At 42.1% G+C, this 21,952-nt stretch overlaps 1 protein-coding gene across 1 annotated transcript; it reads left to right on the forward strand.

The window, feature by feature from the left end:
- Window positions 1–245: 245 nt before the first annotated feature.
- Window positions 246–20,990, forward strand: wrap53 (WD repeat containing, antisense to TP53). The gene is made up of 11 exons (XM_033983943.2): window positions 246–436; window positions 798–1,152; window positions 3,465–3,624; window positions 4,664–4,759; window positions 4,945–5,053; window positions 7,007–7,095; window positions 11,685–11,908; window positions 12,213–12,424; window positions 13,727–13,830; window positions 15,454–15,597; window positions 19,955–20,990. The coding sequence occupies exons 2-11, from the start codon at window positions 933–935 to the stop codon at window positions 20,160–20,162; spliced, it is 1,566 nt and encodes a 521-aa protein (XP_033839834.1). The 5' UTR covers window positions 246–436; window positions 798–932; the 3' UTR covers window positions 20,163–20,990.
- Window positions 20,991–21,952: the final 962 nt, after the last annotated feature.

Raw genomic sequence — 21,952 nt, forward strand, 5'->3', positions numbered from 1 at the left:
CTCTGGCGGTCAGGAGCACAGACTTTATGCACTGTACTATATATTTACAGTACAGTCTATTGTCAGAGAGATCATATAGAACTAATAGTTAATATGACAATTACCTTTTAGTTAAGTAATTTCCAGGATCACTTCATACTTTTATTTTGAAGAAAAAGTTCTCAGTATTTTTGGCTACTTTATTCAATCTCTGCACTACTCTCGCGATATGTCCAAACAAATGGATTTGTTTTACAGCTAGTCTCGCGTTATCTCCAGACACATGGCAGAGCGGGGGAGTGTTTACAACTTGTGACGAGCTTCGGAAACTTTCCACATATACGTTTATCGAATCATACATGCACACCTTCATTCAACCATTACCTTACAAAAGAGAATAACGTGTGAGGAGAAGCGTCATCGGCCGTACAAAGCCAACCAAGTCCCGCTAAAAGAGGTACCTTGGCATCTGTGTGCTAATGTGGCTAATGCTAACAAACATGGAGTAGTGAGTTGTGTGTGTACTATCGTGCATGGAATAGAAACAAGAGCTCGGCCTAATTTTAGTTGTATAATCGTGACACCGGTGCAGACGATAAACTAAAGCATAGATTTAACATCAGAGTAGTTTTATTAGTATTTTATGCAACGTTACGAGGAAAAGTTTGGGGCTTTTTGGTGAACAGGTGTCTTTGCAGCAGCACGCTGTCGCCATTTTAGCTTTTGAGATATTTTTTTAGGATAAACTGAAACAATAGAACTATTTGTAGTATATATAGAAAAATGCATCGTTTTTATTATTTTTATTATTCCACCAGGCACTGTGCTGTGATGTCCTCTTCCTCCGGGCGCCTCTTGCAGCCTCACTCTAGACTCAAGCCCAGCAGTAGCCCGCCGGACCCCCCGCGCGTCTGACCGGTCTCCTTCCCCCTACTCCCGGTGCTAGAGAAGCGATGGATGAACCCGGCGGAGAAGAAAGCCCAGGAGGCGGTGGAGATGTGGAGGCTAGGGCGGAGGCAGAGAGCGAGCCGCCGTCACTGCTGCTTCCCTTGGCTGCAGATGAGGAGCCATGTGCACCCAAGAAAGCACGGCTGGACCTGGGAGAAGGTGAGCAGGAGAGCCAAGAGAACGAGGTGCCAGTTGAAGATGATGTGCAGACTTTGACACAACTGGGTATGTATTATACGTAGTGTTGTTATTAGATTGGATGTGACATCTTTACGATCTATCTCTTATTTGTAAAACTACTAAATTAATAACAAGTCAACATACTTCTAAGTTTTAGCACACTGTCATGTTTAGCCATCCACCTCAAGTGCACTCTCTTCATATTCAAATCTTTCAGGTTCTTATATTCTGATATCTTGGTACTACTATTTAGTGTTGGGCAAGTTACTTCAAAAATGTAATTAGTTATAGTTACAAGTTACTTCTCCCAAAAAGTAACTGAGTTAGTAACTCAGTTACTTTTTGGGAGAAGTAACTAGTTACTAGGCAAAGTAACTACTCTGCGTTACTTTACTCCACGTTACTTATTATGTTAAAACAATAAAAACACAACAGATGTGAACCTTTAACATTTATTTCACTTTAACAGATTGCAATTATATTGCATTTGTTTTCAAGTAAATTATAGAATGTATAAAAAATTAAAAAAATATAAAACATTTCATTTGAAGTGCAAATAAATCAACATGTCACACAATTTCAGACAACTGAACTTCAAGTATTTTCTTCATTAAAATAAACAATAACAATAAAGTGCTTTCAGTAAAATACTGAAAAGATTCATTACCATGTTTTGCAAAACTAAGGCATTCAAATGTAAATCATGTAAAATAAGACAAAATCTTTAACCTTCTCTGGCCACACACTGTAATTCTCTGTCCAGTATTCAAATATTAATCACCTCTGATCTGAGCCTGTTCCTCTTTGGAGAGAACACAGTCATGTTTCTGATCAAAACACAACTCGGACCTAATCTGCTGTGAACGCACGTGTGGACAGGACATCATTTCCCATCATGCATTACGCGTTTGTAGTCCATGCAGGCAGCCGCAGTCGGTGGAGAGCTGCTGCGCTCGCCTCGCTCAAAAAGTTCCCGTTACCGGCGCATACGTCAGAGCAAGTCGGTGGCATCTTGGACACAAAACTAACCGGCATGCACCGTGCACCGATTGACGGTGTCGTATCTGCGCCCGCCTCATCTCAAACGAGCCTTTTATCTCACCCCAGCCTCCTCTTTCACCAAAGAAACACAACAGCAGCTCCTCGGCTGAGAGACTCTGATGAAGAGCAGTGTGAACTCAATTAAAAGTAACGCGCTACATTTTATTGTCAGTAACGGTAACGGCGTTACGACGCAAGGAAAAGTAATTAGTTACATTACTCCGTTACTGAAAAAGTAACGCAGTTAGTAACGCCGTTATAGTTTAACGGCTTTACTCCCAAAACTGCTACTATTTACTTCTTATAATTTTCTTCTGCATTACTGCAGAATATAATTTAAAGTGCATATAACAGGTTAGGTTAATTTCACTAAAACAGTTAACATAAATATATTTAAGGTTTACTAAATAATTTGTCTAGTTAATTTTCTTTAGTTTTTTATTTATAATTTTACTTCCTGGTTAGGCATGGCCAGCAGATAGGTGTAGAGGACCTGTCACCTAGCAACCATAATGTAAACAAGAGCCAAAACATGTCTAAATTACACAACAGTGGTAGCAGACTAATAAAAATAAATGATGATTCATGACGTTTAAACTGTCAAAAAATGCCTTCATGCATATCTGTGTAATCCCTCAGTTGTCTGATCCATAGTAAAGGCCACATTTTAATTTATAAATTAATAAAATGTCTTTGCATTTTGGTTGGATTTGTTTGTGTTAATGACATAGGTGGTGGTATTCCTTTTTAGAACTCTCTATTACTTCCTGTATTTTTATAGTTTTCTTTACATTTTATTCCACAAACTGCCACTTAACTGAAACTATAATAAATATTTACTACAGGTACTTTTGCACCCAACCAAATAGAATATAGAAAAATCTGAAAACCTGTTATATATACTTTAAGACAGAAACAAGATGTGAAACTCTGTGTCTAACAAACATGAGGCTGAAAGACAGATACTGTCAGATAATAAGTCTGTCAGATAATAAGTCTGGGAGGGGGGTAAATTTCATTTACCCCCCTCCCAGACACTTTTACAACCAGGCTGAGAAATTGTTAGATTAAATGATTGATGCTTGAGAGGATGCAGTTTTTGTCTAATGTGATATAAGTTAACCTTTTCTCTGTGGAAGAATTGATGGAATGAATCCCAAACTATACTTTCCCTTCGACTAGTCGACATATCTTATACAAACAAGTTATTAGTGTGTTTGGAATACATGTATTACTTACTTTAGCAACTCACTTTATCAGTTAACAGTGGAATTCAAGCACAGATATGATACATTTATCATTACTGTTTGTTTTAGGAGCAGCAAAGTCTGACAGTGCAGGAAATGTGGAGGTCAAAGGTGAAGAAGAGGTGGAGCATCATAATGGAGCTCCAGAGCAAGGGCATGTGCCAGAGGAGGAGAGCTCTAAAGAGCAGGATCCTGAGGGGTCAGATGACAGGACCGGAGTTCCACAGCAGTAAGACCCTAACTTCATACACTTGTATACTTTAATACTTTAATGCTTGGCTAAAATTTGTAAAGGTTCATAATAGAGCATTATTCAGGAGGGCTTGTCTTGGTAGTAAAAAAGACAGGGTGCAAATCTATTTTTTTTCTGTATTTTTTTAATAATGTTTCCTCATCAAAAAAGCCTGAAAAGGCTTTAGATATTATCCATGCATGTTTGATTATAAAACATGTTAATACGTTGTTGTTGTTTTTTGGCGAATATAGCCCTTTCAAAACAATAAAGGAAAACATGTTATCTAAATATGTCATGTGCAGTTACCCCGTAGAAGTAAAATACCCCCTCTTTAAATTGTCTTGTCTTTCATAAGTACATTCAAAAGACTTCTGTTGCTAGTCGTATTATGTTAACTATATCATCACACACATTGTAACAACTAGTTATTTGTGAGCAGGCCATGTCTCCAACCTTGGGAGAGGCACATCAGGCGGTAAATTTGCCAAAATATCCTGTAACATCCTTGGTTTTAGTCCATTTAAATTGGGCTAAAATCATAGCTGTGAGGGTCATTTAATACCAATGGGTACATTTATATGTCCATTAAAAATGTCATAACCCAATAATTAGATTTGATTATTGTGGCATGTTAACATGCACACAAGAAATATGGTCATCAGATTGCATATTTTGTCTTGTCTAAACCTGCACAGGTGTGGAGAATCAGAAATAAACCAGATTACTCACATCAGATGGAACGTGTACATGATGTTTCAATAATCTGATAAATCCTGAAATCAGATAATGGGCAGATTTTGGCTGTGGTTACATTATTATCAGGTTTTGTTTTGTAAACAGCAAAGTCATCTGACCTTTTTTTGTCATGGTTCCTCTTATTGCTTACATCAAATTGTGTACTTTACATGTCCGTTAAATTTTAAATAATAAGTAGATAAGAAATAATAATTTGCAGATTTTGGTGAGTTTATAACTGCAGCTAGTATCTCAGGTCTTGTGTGTAAGACATATAATTGTTTCTTTTGGTTTGCAGTGTTGACTTGGATTTCTCCCAGAATCCTCAGATGCTGACTGGCTCCTGGGCAGAGTTCTCCTCTTTCCCTGAGAATTACCTGAAAGGCTGCAAATGGTATTCTTACAGTTCTACATACATTTTGTGGTCCAAAATATCCTAGTCTTTAAAACGTCAAATCTTGACAGTTAAATATGTTGTGGATCATATTAAACAATGTTGTTATGGCTAAGTGGGTAAATTACAAATCAACAGTGAGTATTCCGGTCAGCAAATTCACAGAGTATGTTTTTCCTCTCTAGGGCCCCAGATGGCTCATGTCTCCTGACCAACAGTGCAGACAATGTACTGCGTGTGTTCAACCTGCCCCCGGAGCTGTACACCTCCAGCTGGGAGCTTATCCCAGAGATGGTAAGAGTCAGGGTGCTCAGGGAGTCTACACAAAGAGGCCATTTTATTTTATTATCTATATTTATTTATCAAGTTATTTCTTTGAAATATCATTAACTTTTTTGAGAAAGGGAGGGAGAGAAACAGTGATGGAAAGCTATAACAGTATTTACAATTTGCTTATATATATAATGCATTATAGACTAGATGATTGGGGTAGGCAGGCTGGACTTGGAGAAGAAATTGTCCCGGGACTTTTTGGTCTGGGATGGCCCCCTGCACGATCACCGCTATCCGACTTTTCGATTAAAAAAGCTGTCAGTTCGACATAATCAAAAGGCCTAGGCTAAGCTTAGCAACTTAATATTTGTGTATAATTTGGATATATCTGGGGGATTTCAAAATAGATTTTTTGTGCTAATAATGTTTGGTGGTATTGTTGCTGGCCTGTTTTTATGGAAATGTATTTGTTACAGACTCTAACGCTCTATAAGAGTTTGTTATACTCTTCAATAAGACTGTTTTTAATTGCAATTAGATGTTGTTGGTTTTTAATTATGATGATTGGTAGAAATTAAATACATTTAAATAAACATTAAAAAATGGTATTATTTACTACATAAAATCAAATAAGTTCAACAGGGCACCCTGTTTGAACTCTCATAGTGTGCTTGTTGTGAAGGCCCCTGAATGCTCAGAGCACAGAGTCACGTTCTGAGTGGAGTGGTGGGTTGAAGTAGCTCCTTAGCACCACGGACCTCACACACCTGTGACCTGTGTCACATAAGAAATAGACTGTGTGTGCCCTTGTGTATGTATACCAGGAAAGCTGAATAAGAGTGGGCGACTGAGGGATGACATCAGGACTGTGCATGGTATTGCACACAGGTTTGACAGTGACAAACTCCTGATGCTTCAGATGGCCAGTGTAGCTCTGAGGGCAGGGGATGGGGTTGCTTTGTCTTGGTTGCTATATTTCTCAATGACATTAGATGTGTGTGTGCATTGGAAATTCGGCTGGATTGGAAAACAACGTATCACTTTCATTTTTGACACTCTTGCTCCTCTCCTCCCTTTGCTCTCTATGTTAATTCACTCCTTCAGGGCACTATCAGCACAATCAATGTGCATTCTGCTAATGAAAGTACTGCACATTGCATCAGGTTTGTCCAGTTGTTGTGTACAATTTTGTATGTTTTTGTATATTTATGGAGAATTGTTGTAACGCCCAGTAACGTTCAACGTGGGAGGTTGAGCGTTACCGGCTAGATATAGTCTGCCTCACCTCCACGCACAGCTTGAGTTCTGAAACCCAACTCCTTGAGAGGGGCTGGGACTCTCCATTTCTCTGGCATTGCCTGCGGGGAGCGGCGGCAAGCTGGTGTGGGCTTGCTCACACCAGCTTGCCGCCGCTCAGCCGCCATGTGTTGGAGTTCACCGCCGTGAACGACAGGGTTGCGTCCGTGCGCCTCCGGGTCGGGGACAGGTCTCTCACTGTTGTGTTGGCCTACGGGCCAAACAGCAGTGCAGAGTAGGAAGGAATACTTTGAGGATCTCCTCAATCCCACCGTCACGTCTTCCGAGGAGGAAGCAGAGACTGGAGACCTGGAGGTGGACTCGTCCATCACCCTGGCTGAAGTCACTGAGGCAATTTCCTCGGTGGGAAGGCTCTGGGGGTGGTGCTGAGTACCTCAAGTCTCTGGATGTTGTGGGGCTGTCTTGGCTGACACGTCTCTGCAACATCGCTTGGCGGTCGGGGACAGTGCCACTGGATTGGCAGACCAGGGTGGTGGTCATTCTGTATAAGAAGGGGGACCGGAGGATGCGTTCCAATTACAATTGTGGAGGGTCTTGCTTTTATGTCTAAAAGCAATGCCACACAAGTGTTTTTCCAGGTTTTATCCCTTACCTCTTAAAAAAATAAAAAGTCATCCAGTGCCGCTGTCACACCTGAGTGTGTTTGTGTGTTTGCAGAGCCCAGTGCTGCGGATGGCTGAGGGAGACACCATCTATGACTACTGCTGGTACCCCCACATGAGCTCTCTGGACCCAGACACGTGCTTGTGAGTCATACCAGGCCAAAACACATGCATGGCATTTAGAGTTGGGCACATTTTACATTTCATTTTCTGGCCTACATAGTTAAATTTAACTAGACCACAATTTTGGTATGATTTAGTGTGCATTTTTATTAACGTGAGATTTTATCTCCACCTGGTGACACAAAGAACTACACCAAAAAAGGGGTATAGGGGATTAAAAATACTTCTACCTCCCTCAAAGTACTCTCAAACAGCATCTACATAAATTGTGTGTGTGTATGTATATATATATGTAATTGTGTGTGTGTGTGTGTGTGTGTGTGTGTGTGTGTGTATATATATATATATCTCCCCCTCACCCTCCGCAGGTGGTCTCATCTCCTCCTTTCCATGCTCGGGACCTGTACCAGAGGCCTGTGAGCTTGAGGGTTCTGCGCAGCATCTTTGCTGTTCCTAGTACTGCACTTTCTGGACTGAGATGTCTGATGTTTTTCCTGGGATCTGCTGCAGCCACTCCTCCAGTTTGGGGGTCACTGCCCCGAGTGCTCCGATGACCACGGGCACCACTGATATCTTGACCTTCCAAGGCTTCTCCAGCTCTTCTCTGAGCCCCTGGTATTTCTCTAATTTCTCATGTTCCTTTTTGTTGTTCATGTTCCCATCACTTGGTACTGCCAGTGTTCACCACAGCGGCTTGCTCTGTTGTTTATGCACCACCACAGTATCCAGGTTCACCATCACCATTCTGTAAGTCTGTATTAGGAAGTCCCACAGGATCTTGGCTCAATCATTCTTCACTACCTTTTGGAGGTGTTTTCCACCTTGATCTTGGGGTTTCCAGTCCGTACTCTGCACAGATGTTTCTGTACATTATGCCGCTCCATGTATGCTTTCCCTGCCAGCAGCTTACACCCTGCAGTTGTCTGCTGGATTGTCTCAGGGGTCTCTTTGAGCAGCCTACACCTTGGGTCTTGTCTGGTGTGGTAGATCTGGGCCTCTATCGCTTGGGTGCTCAAGGCCTGCTCCTGTGCAATTGGGGTGAGTGCCTCTGTGCTGTCCTTTAGTCCAGCTTTCTAAAGCCATTGGTAGGATTTCTTGATATCAGCCACTTCAGTTATGTTCCAGTGGTACATCCCATGCAGGGGCTTGTCCTCTCATGATGGTTCCTCCAGCAGCTCTTCCTCTGCACTCCACTATGTGACACATTTGCTCAGCTCGGGGCCTTGTCCTTGATGTACTTATGGATCTTGGATGTTTCATCCTGGATTGTGCCTCTCACACTCACTAGTCCTCGGCCTCCTTCTTTACGGCTCGTGTACAGTCTCAGGGTGCTGGATTTGGGATGTAACCCGCCGTGCATGGTCAGGAGCTCTCGGGTCTTAACATCTGTGGTCTGTATCTCCTCCTTCGGCCAGCTTATGATTCCTGCTGGGTATCTGATTACTGGCAGGTTGTAACTATTTATTGCCTGAGTCTTGTTCTTGCCATTGAGCTGACTCCTTAGGACTTGCCCTACTCGTCTGAGGTATTTGACCTTGTTTCCTCTTCAAGGTTGCATTTGCCTCTGGGATACGAAGGTACGTGTAACTGTCCTCAATCCTCAATGTCTTCTATTGTTCCTTCTGGGAGGAGACCCCTTCTGTGTGGACTACCTTCCCTCTCTTTGTCATCATCCGACTACACTATCTCAAGCCTGAATGACATGAGCTGAGCATGTCTGAGCTGTAGATCCTGGTGTTGTGGATCAGTGAGTCGATGTCTTGCTTATTCTTCACGTACAGCTTGATGTCATCCATGTAGAGGAAGGACTGAATGGTAGCCCCATTCCTGAGTCAGTATCCATAGCCAGTGCTGCTGATGATTTGGCTGAGGGCTGCAGACCTATGCAGACAGTAGTAGGGACAGTGCGTCTCCTTGGTATAATGTCACATTTGATTGGCACTTGTGCAAGTGGCTTGCCATTGGCCTCAAGGGTGGTTTTCCACAGCCTCATCGAGTTTGCAATGAAGGCTCTTATAGTCCTGTTGATGATGTAAAGCTCCAGGCATTCAGTGATCCGTGTGGCATTGAGTCGTAGGCTTTCTTGTAATCATGCAGTGCACAGGTTGGTCTTACGGGTTCTGCAGTCTCGGGAGATTGTTCCGTCTACCAGGAGCTGGTGTTTTGCTCCCCTGGTATCTTTGCCAATGCCCTTCTGTGCTGTGCTCATGTATTGATCCATGTGCACCCTTATCTTAGCTGCGATGATGCCTGACATGAGCTTCCACATTGTGGAGAGACAGGTTATTGGCTGATAGTTGGATGGGGCTGTACCCTTTGAGGGATCCTTCTTGATCAGGATTGTACGCCCTTCGTTTAGCCCAGGGGTGTTCATTACATCGATCGCGATCTACCAGTCGATCGCGAAAGCATTTTGGGTAGATCACGTCCCGTCATCCATCCAGTCACATGACTAATATACAGGACAACCAGTCAGATTACACCTGACCCTAGGTCACATCATGGGCGCTGCACACACATAAACAAGCGCGAGTTAGTTTAACCCTATAGCGTCGGATCCTGTCGTCGCCGATAGAGCGCTGTTGCGGACTTTCCAGCAGCATAACTCCGCAACTAGTCGTGCTCTCATGTAAATTCAAATGGCATCTCAAAGCGGAGACATGGGGCTATCTAAATATTTACCATCATTACGGTAATCTGCCTCTGTTGTCCCTCGAAGGTGACGAATGAGAGCGCGGGTGCTGCCGGGGATTTTCCCAGTCATTTATTCGATGCGTAAAAGAAAAAAAATACGGATGGATGTGTAAATAGAAGTAGTTGTGTGAAAAAATGCAGTAAATTCTGATACTTCGTTTAACATGATTTTTATAGCTATAAAAAAATTACAAAACTGTAATCAACATTGATTAGCTCTGTTATCGCTTTCAAACGAAAAATGCAATCTTACTGCTGGCTGTCAGAAGCTACTGCCTGAACTATTGCATCCCTCACTGATTCCATTCAGTGCAAGTCATCAGAGCAGTAATCATCATTCAAGTAATTATGAACATGTAGGAAGTTCAATGGTGTTGTGCAGTATTATCTCATGACATTGTGCAAGGTACATGAAAATGCACTATACATGTAAGAATTCATAATACATTTACAAATAAATAATATGTTTAACATTTTTTTATTAGGTGGTAGATCTTTCAGACACAATCATTTTAAAAGTAGCTCACATACTGAATAAGTCTGAGCACCCCTGGTTTAGCCATTCAGGGTGAGTCCCATCCATTAGCAGCTGGTTCATTTGTGCTTCCAGACGCTCATGGAGAGCAGTGAGCTCCTTTAGCCAGTAGGCGTGGATCATGTCAGGGCCTGGTGCAGTCCAGTTTTTCATGCCTGCGACTCTTTCCTGGATGTCTGCCACTGTGATGGTGACTGGATTCTGTTCAGGAACTTTGCTGTGGTCTTCTCTCAGAGCCACCAGCCACTGCATCGCTTTTATGTGATGTCTTCTTTTCCCATATGTCTTTCCAGTACTGTTCAGTTTCCAGCCTTGGTGGGTCTGCTCTGGTGTTATTACCCTGTACCCCATACACTTTCACCGGTTGTGTTGTGAACAGATGGTTTATTCGTCTGGCTTCGTTATCTCGTGTGTACCTCTTTAGGTGGCTGGCCAAGGCTTGGAGCCTCTGTTTGGCAGTGCTTCAGGTATGGGCATCTGGCTTGTACCTCTTGGGTTTTTTCATCGCACCTCTCTGGGCCTCTGACAGTTGGCTCACTTCTCTCCTTGATTTTTGCCTCTAACCGCTGTTTCCATGGTGGGTATTGTTTCTCATGGCTGATCTAGACTGATCTAGAGAATATCTGTGTGGTGGAGTGGACCAAAATCCCTCCTGCAGTGTGTGCAGACCTGGTGAAAAACTACACCAGGTCTGCACACACCTCTGTAAACAAAGGCTACTGTACCAAATATTAACATTGATTTTCTCAGATGTTCAAATACTTATTTCAAGCCGTAACATACAAATAAAGTTTTTTTTTTAAATCATACAATGTGATTTTTTTTAGATTATGTCTCTCACAGTGGACATGCTAGGTGCATGTCCACAGTGAGAGACATAATCAAAAAAAAATCTGGAAAATTTCAGACCTCTTCATGATTTCAAGTGGGAGTACTTGCAAAATCACAGGGTGTTCCAATACTCATTTGCCTCACTGTATATGTGTGTGTAGAAGTATAGACCTTAAGGAGACCTTCTTTCTTGTAATTAGTAATATAGCATACATAGATTATTATTGTACATTTTTTAATTAAGTATTTTTAATTCAGTATTTAACTGAAAATTTGCTTTTTTTTTCTTTTTTTTTAGATTTTTTTAATAAAAGCAAGTTGGCATAGTGGAAATGGGCAACGATAGGGGTTATGTGAGAACGGATGATTTCTCGGCACTCAAGCCTTAAATGTGAGACAACACTTAAACACTCTAGAGTCAATCAAAATATAACTCAAATATTGACTAAAAGTTTGTAAAAGAATATTTTGCATAATATGTCCCTTTCAAAAAAATTGTATCAATCAGAAATGTAGGAATGTTCCTTTGTGCTGTTTGTGCTTTGTGCAGCCTTGCCAGCAGCAGCCGTGATAACCCGGTGCATGTGTGGGATGCCTTCTATGGGGAGGTGCGGGCCAGTTTCCGTCCTTACAATCACCTGGATGAGCTGACAGCGGCCCACTCCTTGTGCTTCAGCCCGGACGGGACTCAACTCTACTGTGGCTTCGACAAGATGGTCCGGGTCTTCCACACTGAGAGGCCTGGGAGGGACTGTGAGGAGAGGCCCACTATAGGTCAGAACGTGGGCTCAGACATTCACAAGCACATCTCAGACAGAGCATGATGTGGTTTTAGTTACACAAGAAAATATGTGTATTTTCATGTCACTGAAAAAAAAAAATAATACTTGGATGCATTAATTAATTAATCATTGACTTAATGATTACAATTCCATAGTTGCACATTTGAGATCAAAATATTGTTTTATGTAATACCTATTCTTAGATAGGTTATACTGTGCTGTCCAGTTGTGTGACCAGCATACTCTGTAGCGGTGATGTGTTTCATTACAAAAATCCCTTGTGTCTGTGGTTGCAGTGAAGAAGCAAGGTGTTGGTGGGATCATTTCGTGCCTGGCGTTCAGCCCCACTCGGGACCTGTATGCCTGTGGCTCTTACTCCAGGGGCCTGGCTGTGTACTGTTGTCAGGATGGGGCCCCTGTGGCACTGCTGCCCACACGACACCGCGGGGGGCTCACCCACCTCCTCTTCTCCCCCGATGGGAACTACCTGTACACCGGAGGACGGAAGGTCAGTGTATGTTTAGAGCAGCTGTAAATGGTTTCGGACTCACTATTCATTTTCTCAAAAATGATATTTTCAATTTGCTGTGTATGTGTTTTATTTTTTGTTTTGTATTTGTATTTAAATGCACTGTACTGTCTTTAAAGAGGTGATATTATAGAAAATTGTTATTTGCTTCCTCAAGACAATTCTCCATAAATATAGAAAATCATGGTACAAAACTCTACACGGTAATTTGACAAGCCTGATGGGGTATGCAGTAGTTTCGTTAGTGAGGTGCACACTGACTGTGCTACAGTAGCAAAGGAAGGAGGAGACACTTATCTTGGAGAGCAGAGGGAGGGGAGACTGAGAATCAAAAATGAAACTGAAACTTATAAAACAAGTTAATACAATTGTTTTTTGGCAATTATAGCATAGATGACATGGTGATCTAAATGCTTTGTTTTAGCAGTTAATAAACCATAGAAGTAAAACACCCCCTCTTTAAAAAATGTGAAAAACTACTATTCTTACATCATTCTATACATCTTGCTGTGGTCCCAACTTATTACTCACTTGCCTTACGCATTTTGAGAATCCTAATTCTTTCACAACTTTCAGAGACATACAGTGTACAATATACTTCAACTTAAACAGGAGTGATGTATTGTACCACATGGTAGCACTAGGGCTAATTTCCTAGAAGTTGTTGTTGTTGTTATTATTACTATTATTATTATTATTATTATTATTATTATTATTATTATTATTGCATATAACATAATTTATAGACATCTACAGGTTGATTACTTTTATATGCATGAATTCGACAGGCTATTGCCAATATCTGGTGACAGTCTTATGTCAATAGTACCTTTTGGAATGTTTTTTTTTTTTTAGGAAAATTGTGACAGGTTCAGTACCTCCTTATTATTACTTGCAGAAGAGCAGGTAGCAGCACCTAGTGGTAGAGTCCATGTATGTGCATTGTTAAGGACTAAGTATTTGTCAGTGTTATTGTTCAGAATATATATGAAAATTAGAGGAAGAAAATGGACATATTTAAATGGAGTTAGTCTTACTTTTCACTATTTTTACACGCACCAGATGTGAATTTATCTGTTCTGTTCCATAGTTGTCATTTTTACACAACTTAAAAACTGTATTTGCTCTGTGTAACTTTGGTGATGTCACCTACAACTGCAGCCTTGTTCCCATCTGCTGTAGAGGTGCTTATCTTCCAAACTTGTATAAAGCATGTATCAGTGGAAAACACTATATGAAAGTTTAGTTTCTCACTAACTTTCCAAACGTGTGTGTCACCAGGACCCAGAGATCCTGTGCTGGGACCTGAGGGAGCCAGGCAAAGTGCTTTTTTCTTTACAGCGGAACGTGGCCACCAACCAGCGCATCTACTATGACCTGGACCCGTAAGAACTAAGAACACATGTTTTCTGAAGCTTTGTCATTGTGCTGGTTTGAGCAGGTTAGAGTGAGTTTAGTAAGAGGCACAGAGAGGAGCAGGAGAGGAGGAGAGGGTTTGTTGGCCTCCACTGCAGCTCTAGTGCCTCTCCTCAAAGTGTAAAATAGTGCTTCTGTCTGTCACACAGATCTGTACTCACCGCACAAGTGCAAAAAGCCTCTTGTGTTTCCAGCCACAGTGCCAAGGCCACATTGAATATGTTCCAATCGTGGCATGGAGTAGGGAGACTGGTGTGTGCACACTCATAGAAAATAATAGAGGCACTTTTTGCTGTGTGTACTATGTAACACAGTGTTTGGCCTGTATAAACAAGGAGATGTTGGGTGCAACTGTCTGGCTCTGTTGTCATGGACTGTAACATTGCACACATAGACTGTATATATCAATGGACATGGCTAATCTGCTAGCCACTGCTTTCCAAATATTAAGTGAGCATTGGCGTGCTTTTGACACCATAAACTCCAATTCACTTTCTATTAAAAAACTGTAGCCCCTCTATCTGCAACTGCTGCTATCAGGCTCATCATTTTGGCCTTAAAATGTTTGTATTAACCTGCTCTACATTATCATGGTGTTTTTATTTCCGTATTTTCTGTAAATCAAGATATGAACATTAATAACAGATAAATCAGGCAACTTCTTTCCCCGAAGTCACTCCCACTAGCGTTAGCAACAGGTTTGATTGACAGCGTTGCTAAGTACCATCCCCCGGAAACCAGCTGTGCAGGTGGGGGTGTTGACTTCAACAGCTTTGCTTTGGATTGGCTATTTGGTTGCTAAAATACTCACAGTTGGAATTCCAAATATGAAACTCTGCTCCAAATTCACTCCTATAACTGCTAGCCTTGATGAGCTTCATTTGACTGGAGCCATGTGTGGGTCACATTCCATAAGTCCACTTCTTTATACAGTCTGTGCTTGCACAGCCAGATGAATTCTCTTGATATCTGCCAAGCCAAACGCAAAGTGCTCAAACAAACCAAAACAAACATGGCGGCAGACGTACTTTTATCTATTTTGCCGAAAAATACTGACTAATTTCTTTAAGACAGTCAGAGGGAACCTCTTTGTGCATTTACGGTCAGGGAAGATTTTCTCTCAGCTGGGTGTAACGATCATTTTCAGCAAGAGCCATTTCAGATTGATAAATGTGTAGAACTCAATTCAGAGTGGCATACGTATCAATCTCGTCCTCACTTCTCACTAAATGTTTGTTATATAAATTATCTTATACCAGAAGATCCACACGTTAAACCGGATGATGGACTGTCAAAGAATGGCTTTACAACAGTTTATTATGAAGAGATTATCCTCTTCTCTCAATGGGGAAAAAAACTGGGTTAGAATAGTAAGTATTACAAAAGCAGCAGTGCAACAAAAATCCCACTATTTCATGGATTTGAAAGGAGTGAAAAAATATATTTCACTTAAGTTCATTTACAGTGACTGGGGAGCTGTTGAATGTAACTTTTTGTCCTTCCATTCTCTCCTTCTCTCTGCTCCTGCCTGCTCCTGCCTGCTCCTGCCTGCTCCTGCCTGCTCCTGCCTGCTCCTGCCTGCTCCTGCTCAGTTCAGGCCAGTACTTGCTGAGTGGGGACACTGAAGGCCTGGTGTCTGTGTGGGACACTCACTGTACCCCCTGTGGGGATACAGAGCAACTGCAGCCTCCCCACCTCACCTTCCAGGCCCACTGGGACTGCACCAATGGAGTCAGGTACACTGCCATTCATCTACTTTAACAGGCGAGGCACTGCAGAGGGTATGATAAAAAAGGTAGATTTGGATAATTACCTAACTGTTCTTTACTCACATAAATATGTGGTGTGGAAATATTCCAAAATGAATTCGGGGACATAAACCCGAATAACTGTTTGAGCCAGAGGTACAGATCTTAGGTCTTTTTGTTGTCATATTAGACAAAAAATATATATAGAAGAATTCTGGATATACAAGTATTTTGGTAGATGCCACTGAAAAATATCTTTGATTGGACTACTGTTATTTCAACAAAATTATGGTGTTTTCTTACATTTTTATTTGTCTAAAGTATCATAAAAAATCTTTGAGTGTAATTGGCTAAACTTTCAGGATAGAATTCTCCCTAGTGTGATGTCGTCAGTGTGTTTTAGAAATATGTACTTCCTGTAATTTTCTTCATAAACTGCTTCTTGATTGGTGTGAAACTATAAGTTATATATAATAAAATTTTAAAATCATGAAAACCATACACAATTTATAGGTGAAAAGTGCACTATGAAATTTTTCTGGTGAGTGTTTGCCACTTGCTTGTGTCCTTGGTGATATTTTTGCTTTGCCTGGAATGTTCCATACTATGAATAAAAGCAAGATATACTTTTTTGCCAATGACATGTTTTTTTATGCTCAGAAATAATGCCCTTGAAAAACAGGCATTCTTACTCAGAACAGATTGGGGGTCTCATTAATCATATAAAACCCAATGTGAAATTCTGACTAAAAGTGCACATGGACAAATCACAAACTCCCTCAGACTTAAAGACTAAAGTGAGAATGTCTCCTCTTTGAGCTCATATCTGAAAACCCACACATGCAAAGTTCAGGGTTTTGGAACCACATATGCTACCAGTGTAAAGTTGAACACACCCTCTCATTCAGTGTTTTTTTTTTCTTTGTTTACTACTTTCTACATTTTAGATACATACTAAAGACATCAATTATATAATACACATTATATGGAATTATGTAGCAAAGAATGAAATGTTAAATTATTCTACCAAATATTTTATATTTTATATTTGAATCTTCAAAGTAGCCACCCTTTGCTTTGGTGACAGTGCGGCAAACCTTTGGCCTTTTCTCAATGAGCTTCATGGTAGAGTTTCCTGAAATGGTTTTCACTTTACAGGTGTGCTGCTTCAGGGTCAAGAAATGCCAAGAGTGCAAAACAGTGTACAAAGCAAAGGGTGGTTATTTAAAAAAAAAAAAAAAAAAATCGAAAAGAGTTACTTATTTTGTGTTGTTTTTGGGCTTTTTTGTTAACTAAATTGTCCATTCATATTTTGATGCCTTCAGGGAGAATCGACAATATAAATAATTATAGAAATAAAGAAAAAATATGAATTAAGTTATGTACTTATGAATGAGACCCCAGATCTGGTCTGTAACTTAGTTTTATGCCATCACCTGCTTGTGTCTATTGAGATGGACAAGTACCATAGCATGGTACTTGTCCATCTCAATGTCCATAGCATAGGGGACCGGAGGGTGTGTTCCAATTATAGGGGAATCACACTCCTCAGCCTTCCCGGTAAGGTCCTTTGGGGGGTGCTCTGGGAGTATGGGGTCCGGGGCTCTTTGCTAAGGGCTGTCAGGTCCCTATATGACCGGAGCAGGAGCAGTGTTCGCAGTGCCGGCAGTAAGTCAGACCTGTTCCCGGTGCATGTTGGACTCTGCCAGGGCTGCCCTTTGTCACCGTTTCTGTTCATTATATTTATGGACAGAATTTCTAGGCACAGCCAGGGGCCGGAGGTGGTCTGGTTTGGGAACCACAGGATCTCATCTCTGCTGTTTGCAGATGATGTTGTCCTGATGGCTTCTTTGAGCCAGGACCTGCAGCAGGCACTGGGGCGGTTTGCAGCCGAGTGTGAAGCGGCTGGGATGAGAATCAGCTCCTCCAAATCTGAGGCCATGGTTCTCGACCGGAAAAAGGTGGTTTGCCCTCTCCGGGTGGGTGGTGAGTCTCTGCCTCGGGGTATCTCGGGGTCTTGTTCACGAGTGAGGGAAGGATGGAGCGTGAGATTGACAGGCGGATCGGTGCGGCGTCTGCAGTGATGCGGTCGCTGTATTGGTCCATTGTGGTAAAGAAGGAGCTTAGTCTAAAGGCAAAGCTCTCGATTTACCGGTCAATCTACGTTCCTACCCTCAACTATGGTCATGAGCTCTGGGTAATGACCGAAAGGACAAGATCGTGGATACAAGCGGCTGAAATGGGTTTCCTCCATAGGGTGGCCGGGCGCACCCTTAGGGATAGGGTGAGGAGCTCGGTCACACGGGAGGACCTCGGAGTAGAGCCGCTGCTCCTACACATCGAGAGGAACCAGTTGAGGTGATGCCTCTTGGACGCCTCCCTAGGGAGGTGTTCTGGGCATGTCCCACCGGGAGGAGGCCCGGGGAAGACCCAGGACACGCTGGAGGGACTATGTCTCTCGGCTGGCCTGGGAACGCCTTGGGGTCCCACCAGAGGAGCTGGAGGACATGTCCGGAGTGAGGGAAGTCTGGGAGTCCCTGCTTAGACTGCTGCCCCCGCGACCCGGCCCCAGATAAGTGGAAGAAAATGGATGGATGGAAGTACCATAGCATAACATAACATAGCATAGGTATTATGCTATGCTTTGACACAGCATTTCATTTGGAGAGAGATATAGGAACAACTGACCCAAAATCTAAAAATGAAATCAATTAATTGCCTGTAGTATCTTGTCTTCAAGTTTTGACTGTACATTAGGGTTGTCAGAAGTATCTAAAATCATCCATCCATCAATTTCCTTCCACTTATCCGGGGCCAGGTTGCAGGGGCAGCAGTCTAAGGAGGGACTCCCAGACTTCCCTCACCCCAGACATGTCCTCCAGCTCCTTTGGTGGAACCCCAAGGCAAAAGACATGGTCCCTCCAGCGTATGCTGGGTCTTCCCCTCAGCCTCCTCCTGGTGGGACATGCCCAGAACACCTCCCTAGAGAGACGCTCAGGAGGCATCCTGAACAGATGCCTGAGCCACCTCAGCTGGCTTCTCTTGACGTGGAGGGGCAGTAGCTCTACTTTGAGCTCCTCCTGTGTGACCGAACTCCTCGCCCCCTCTCTAAAGGAGTGCCCAACCACCCTGCAAAAGAAACTTATCCACTTGTATCCGCAGTCTTGTCCTTTTGGTCATTACCCAAAGCTCATGACCATAGGTGAGTGTAGGAACGTAGATTAAGATAAATCAAAAGCTTTGCCTTTCGACTCAGCTCCTTCTTTACCCCAGCAGTCCGATACAGCAACCTCATCACTGCAGACACTGCACCAATCCACCCGTCAATCTCACACTCCATCCTTCCTTGACTCGTGAACAAGACCCCGAGATACTTGAACTCCTCTACTACTGCTGCAAACCCTAGTGCCTGCTGCAGGTTCCGGCTTGATGAAGCCATCAGGACAACATCATCTGCAGACAGCAGAGATGAGATCCTGTGGTTCCCGAACCGGACCCCCTTCGGCCCCTGGCTGCCTAGAAAGTCTGTTCATAAAAACAATGAGCAGAACCAGTGACATGACAGCCCCGGTGGAGTCCAGGTGGAGTCCAACATGGTCTGATTTACTTCCAGCAATGTGAAAACAGCTCCTATTCTGGTCATACAGGGGTTGGACAGTTCTTAGCAAAGGGCCCTGGACCCTATACTTCCAGAGAACCCCAAAGGGCACAACGAGCGACAAGGTTGAATGCCTTCCCCAGTTCCACAAAGCAGGTTGGTTGTGGACAGGTTGGGCAAATTTCCATGAACCCTCAACCACCTGATGGAGACTATAGAACTGGTCCAGTGTTCTGCGACCAGGATGAAAACCACACTGCTCCTCCTGAATCCGAGGTTTGATGTATCCAAAATCAAATGCTTATCAATACTAAAATGAGTATCAAAACTAGATACTCATTAAGCAGTTAGCGATACTAAAGTCTGATTCACAGGACAGAAATGAACCTTTCCTGAATAGCTTTAGAATGATGTTGAGCTTTAGCAGAACAAGTATAAGATGACATAGACTAGAATACGCCCATGGACCTATGGAACCTACCTGTATGAATGCGGGATTACGGAGATATAAGGCATGGTAATATAAGGAAACAATGATTTAATGTTGTAAGTGACATTCTATTGTCGTTTTTTCATCTTCGTGCTATTAGATTTGGTATTGAAGTCTATTCTTAGCAAATCCTATCAAAATTGAGTTTGAAATTTTAGTATTTTTGTTGGACGTTGATCGGTGCTAAAATTACTAGTCTCTACCCTTTGTTTATACAGTGCAGTTTAACGTCCATTTACTCACCATTCTCTCTGCAGTGTTCACCCGTTCCTGCCCCTGCTGGCGACCTCCAGTGGCCAGCGCCAGTTCTCTTGGCCCAGCGACAGTGAGTGCGACTCAGACACAGATGTGGGAGGGCATCCGGAGCGCAGGCAGGAGAACTGTGTGTGTGTGTGGTGGTCCAGACCCTCGGGGACTGCGGCCGAGGGCTCCAGCACCAGGAGCCCGGGCCCTGAGACAGCCTGAACAACGATGTGGATACTAGAACTGTGTGTGTGTTACTGTAGTGGAGCTGCCTATCGTGCCTGCTCTGGACAAGTGCCCTTTGCTTTGCTTTGTGATACTCAGTAGGGCCTCACTATCTGGGGCAAAGTCAAATTGTGATTCTGTTTGTAATTTTATTTACGTTTGAAATAATTTTTTATCAGATATGGGCCATGTATCGGTTTCAGTATCTGTCTATATCAATATCCGATACTGTAATTCAACATAAACATCTAACACAATTTTCTATATTCCAGTTAAATACATTGTATTATTTTTACAAAGGGGAACAGTTAATATGTAATCTTTATTTCAAGTTAAGAGACATTTTTGGGCCTTATGAATTTTAAAACCTAATAATCGGTTATAGTCAAATATCAATTATCGACCACAACACCAGGCCAAACATTGGTATGGGCTCATCCCTAGTTTTTATTCATGAATACGTTTACAGTGTACATTTTAAATGCATTCAGGAGCTTTTTTATTTGAGAGAACACTGCCAAACTAATATCAATTTTCAGAATATGTTTGTATAGGTCTTAACTACAGGGTTAGCAGCTTTTACGCAGAATAAGACCCCATTGGAGACACAGAGAGGGCATCTGGCACACAGGGACATTTCTGAACATGTTTGTAGAGGTCTAAACTACAGGGATAGCAGCTTTTATATTGTCTCACCAGCCAAAAATACGCATTACTCCAAATACTTTATGAAGATGTGACTAACAGGGTACCACACAAACTGGAGATTGTGAAAAATAATGTACCTGATTTCTAGAAAATCAGACCAATATGTAGAAAATTGAGGGGGAAAAAAAGACCCAGTGTCCTGTAAAGTAGTTTTTCTTCTTGAAAGTGTCTCCACACTTTGCACTGTGGGATTATTGGATATCAATTAGGGGTGTTGAAAAAAATTGATTCTTAAAAGTATTGTGATTCTAGTCTTAAGAGTCTGGATTGAGTCCAAATTCTCAAAAATTAAATTATGTTAATAACTTTAAATTCGCCTGACATTACCTCAGTGCAGTTAATGCGCCTGTCTTTTCGTCAGTAAAATTAGAATAAGCCTGTGCGTTGTATTAAATACATTTAAAAAGACGTGTTGTGCCACAGCTTCATTAAAACACTTGTTCTTGTGGTTTTGAAGTCATTGTTTGCCACTGAACTCTACTGCTCTGGGCAGCACTTACATGCACGCAGCACACAACACACATACACACAAGGCAGGAGGCTGCACTGAGTCAAAGCAGAGATGAACAGGACACCAGCGATACTTTGAATCACTTTAGCTCTGTGGTTTGCGTTGTCGTGTTGTTGTTAGTACCAAAAGAAAGCTAATGTGCCAACTACAGCTACAATTTGAGTTTAAGAGTCAGAACCCTGTTCATGGTCTGTAAAATGTAGGCTATTAGAAAATATTTATAATTTTTATATTTGACAAATAGGCCTATGTGTTTAAGTTTAATCACTGCAGTATGGAGTTAACTGGGCCTTTTTTAATTGAACTAGGAACCCAGTAATTGAAATTGATTCGAATCGCCAGGGACTTAAAGATTCACACCCCTAATATCAATCTAATATACTATCACAGCAGTCAAAAGAGCAGTTGGGTTTTTCCAGAGATGAGTTGGGTTCATTTGACATCACAACATGCTAAATTGCCTATAGTAGTAGTTTAAAATTGAGCTGAAGCACAGGTCAAAATTCTACGGTAGAATTTTCTTTCTAAATCTCACCTGGTTTATGGTTTATATCTGTAATTACTAGGC

The sequence above is a fragment of the Periophthalmus magnuspinnatus genome, chromosome 18 (assembly GCF_009829125.3).
Source record: "Periophthalmus magnuspinnatus isolate fPerMag1 chromosome 18, fPerMag1.2.pri, whole genome shotgun sequence".
In the NCBI taxonomy this organism is placed as follows: Eukaryota; Metazoa; Chordata; class Actinopteri; order Gobiiformes; family Gobiidae; genus Periophthalmus; species Periophthalmus magnuspinnatus.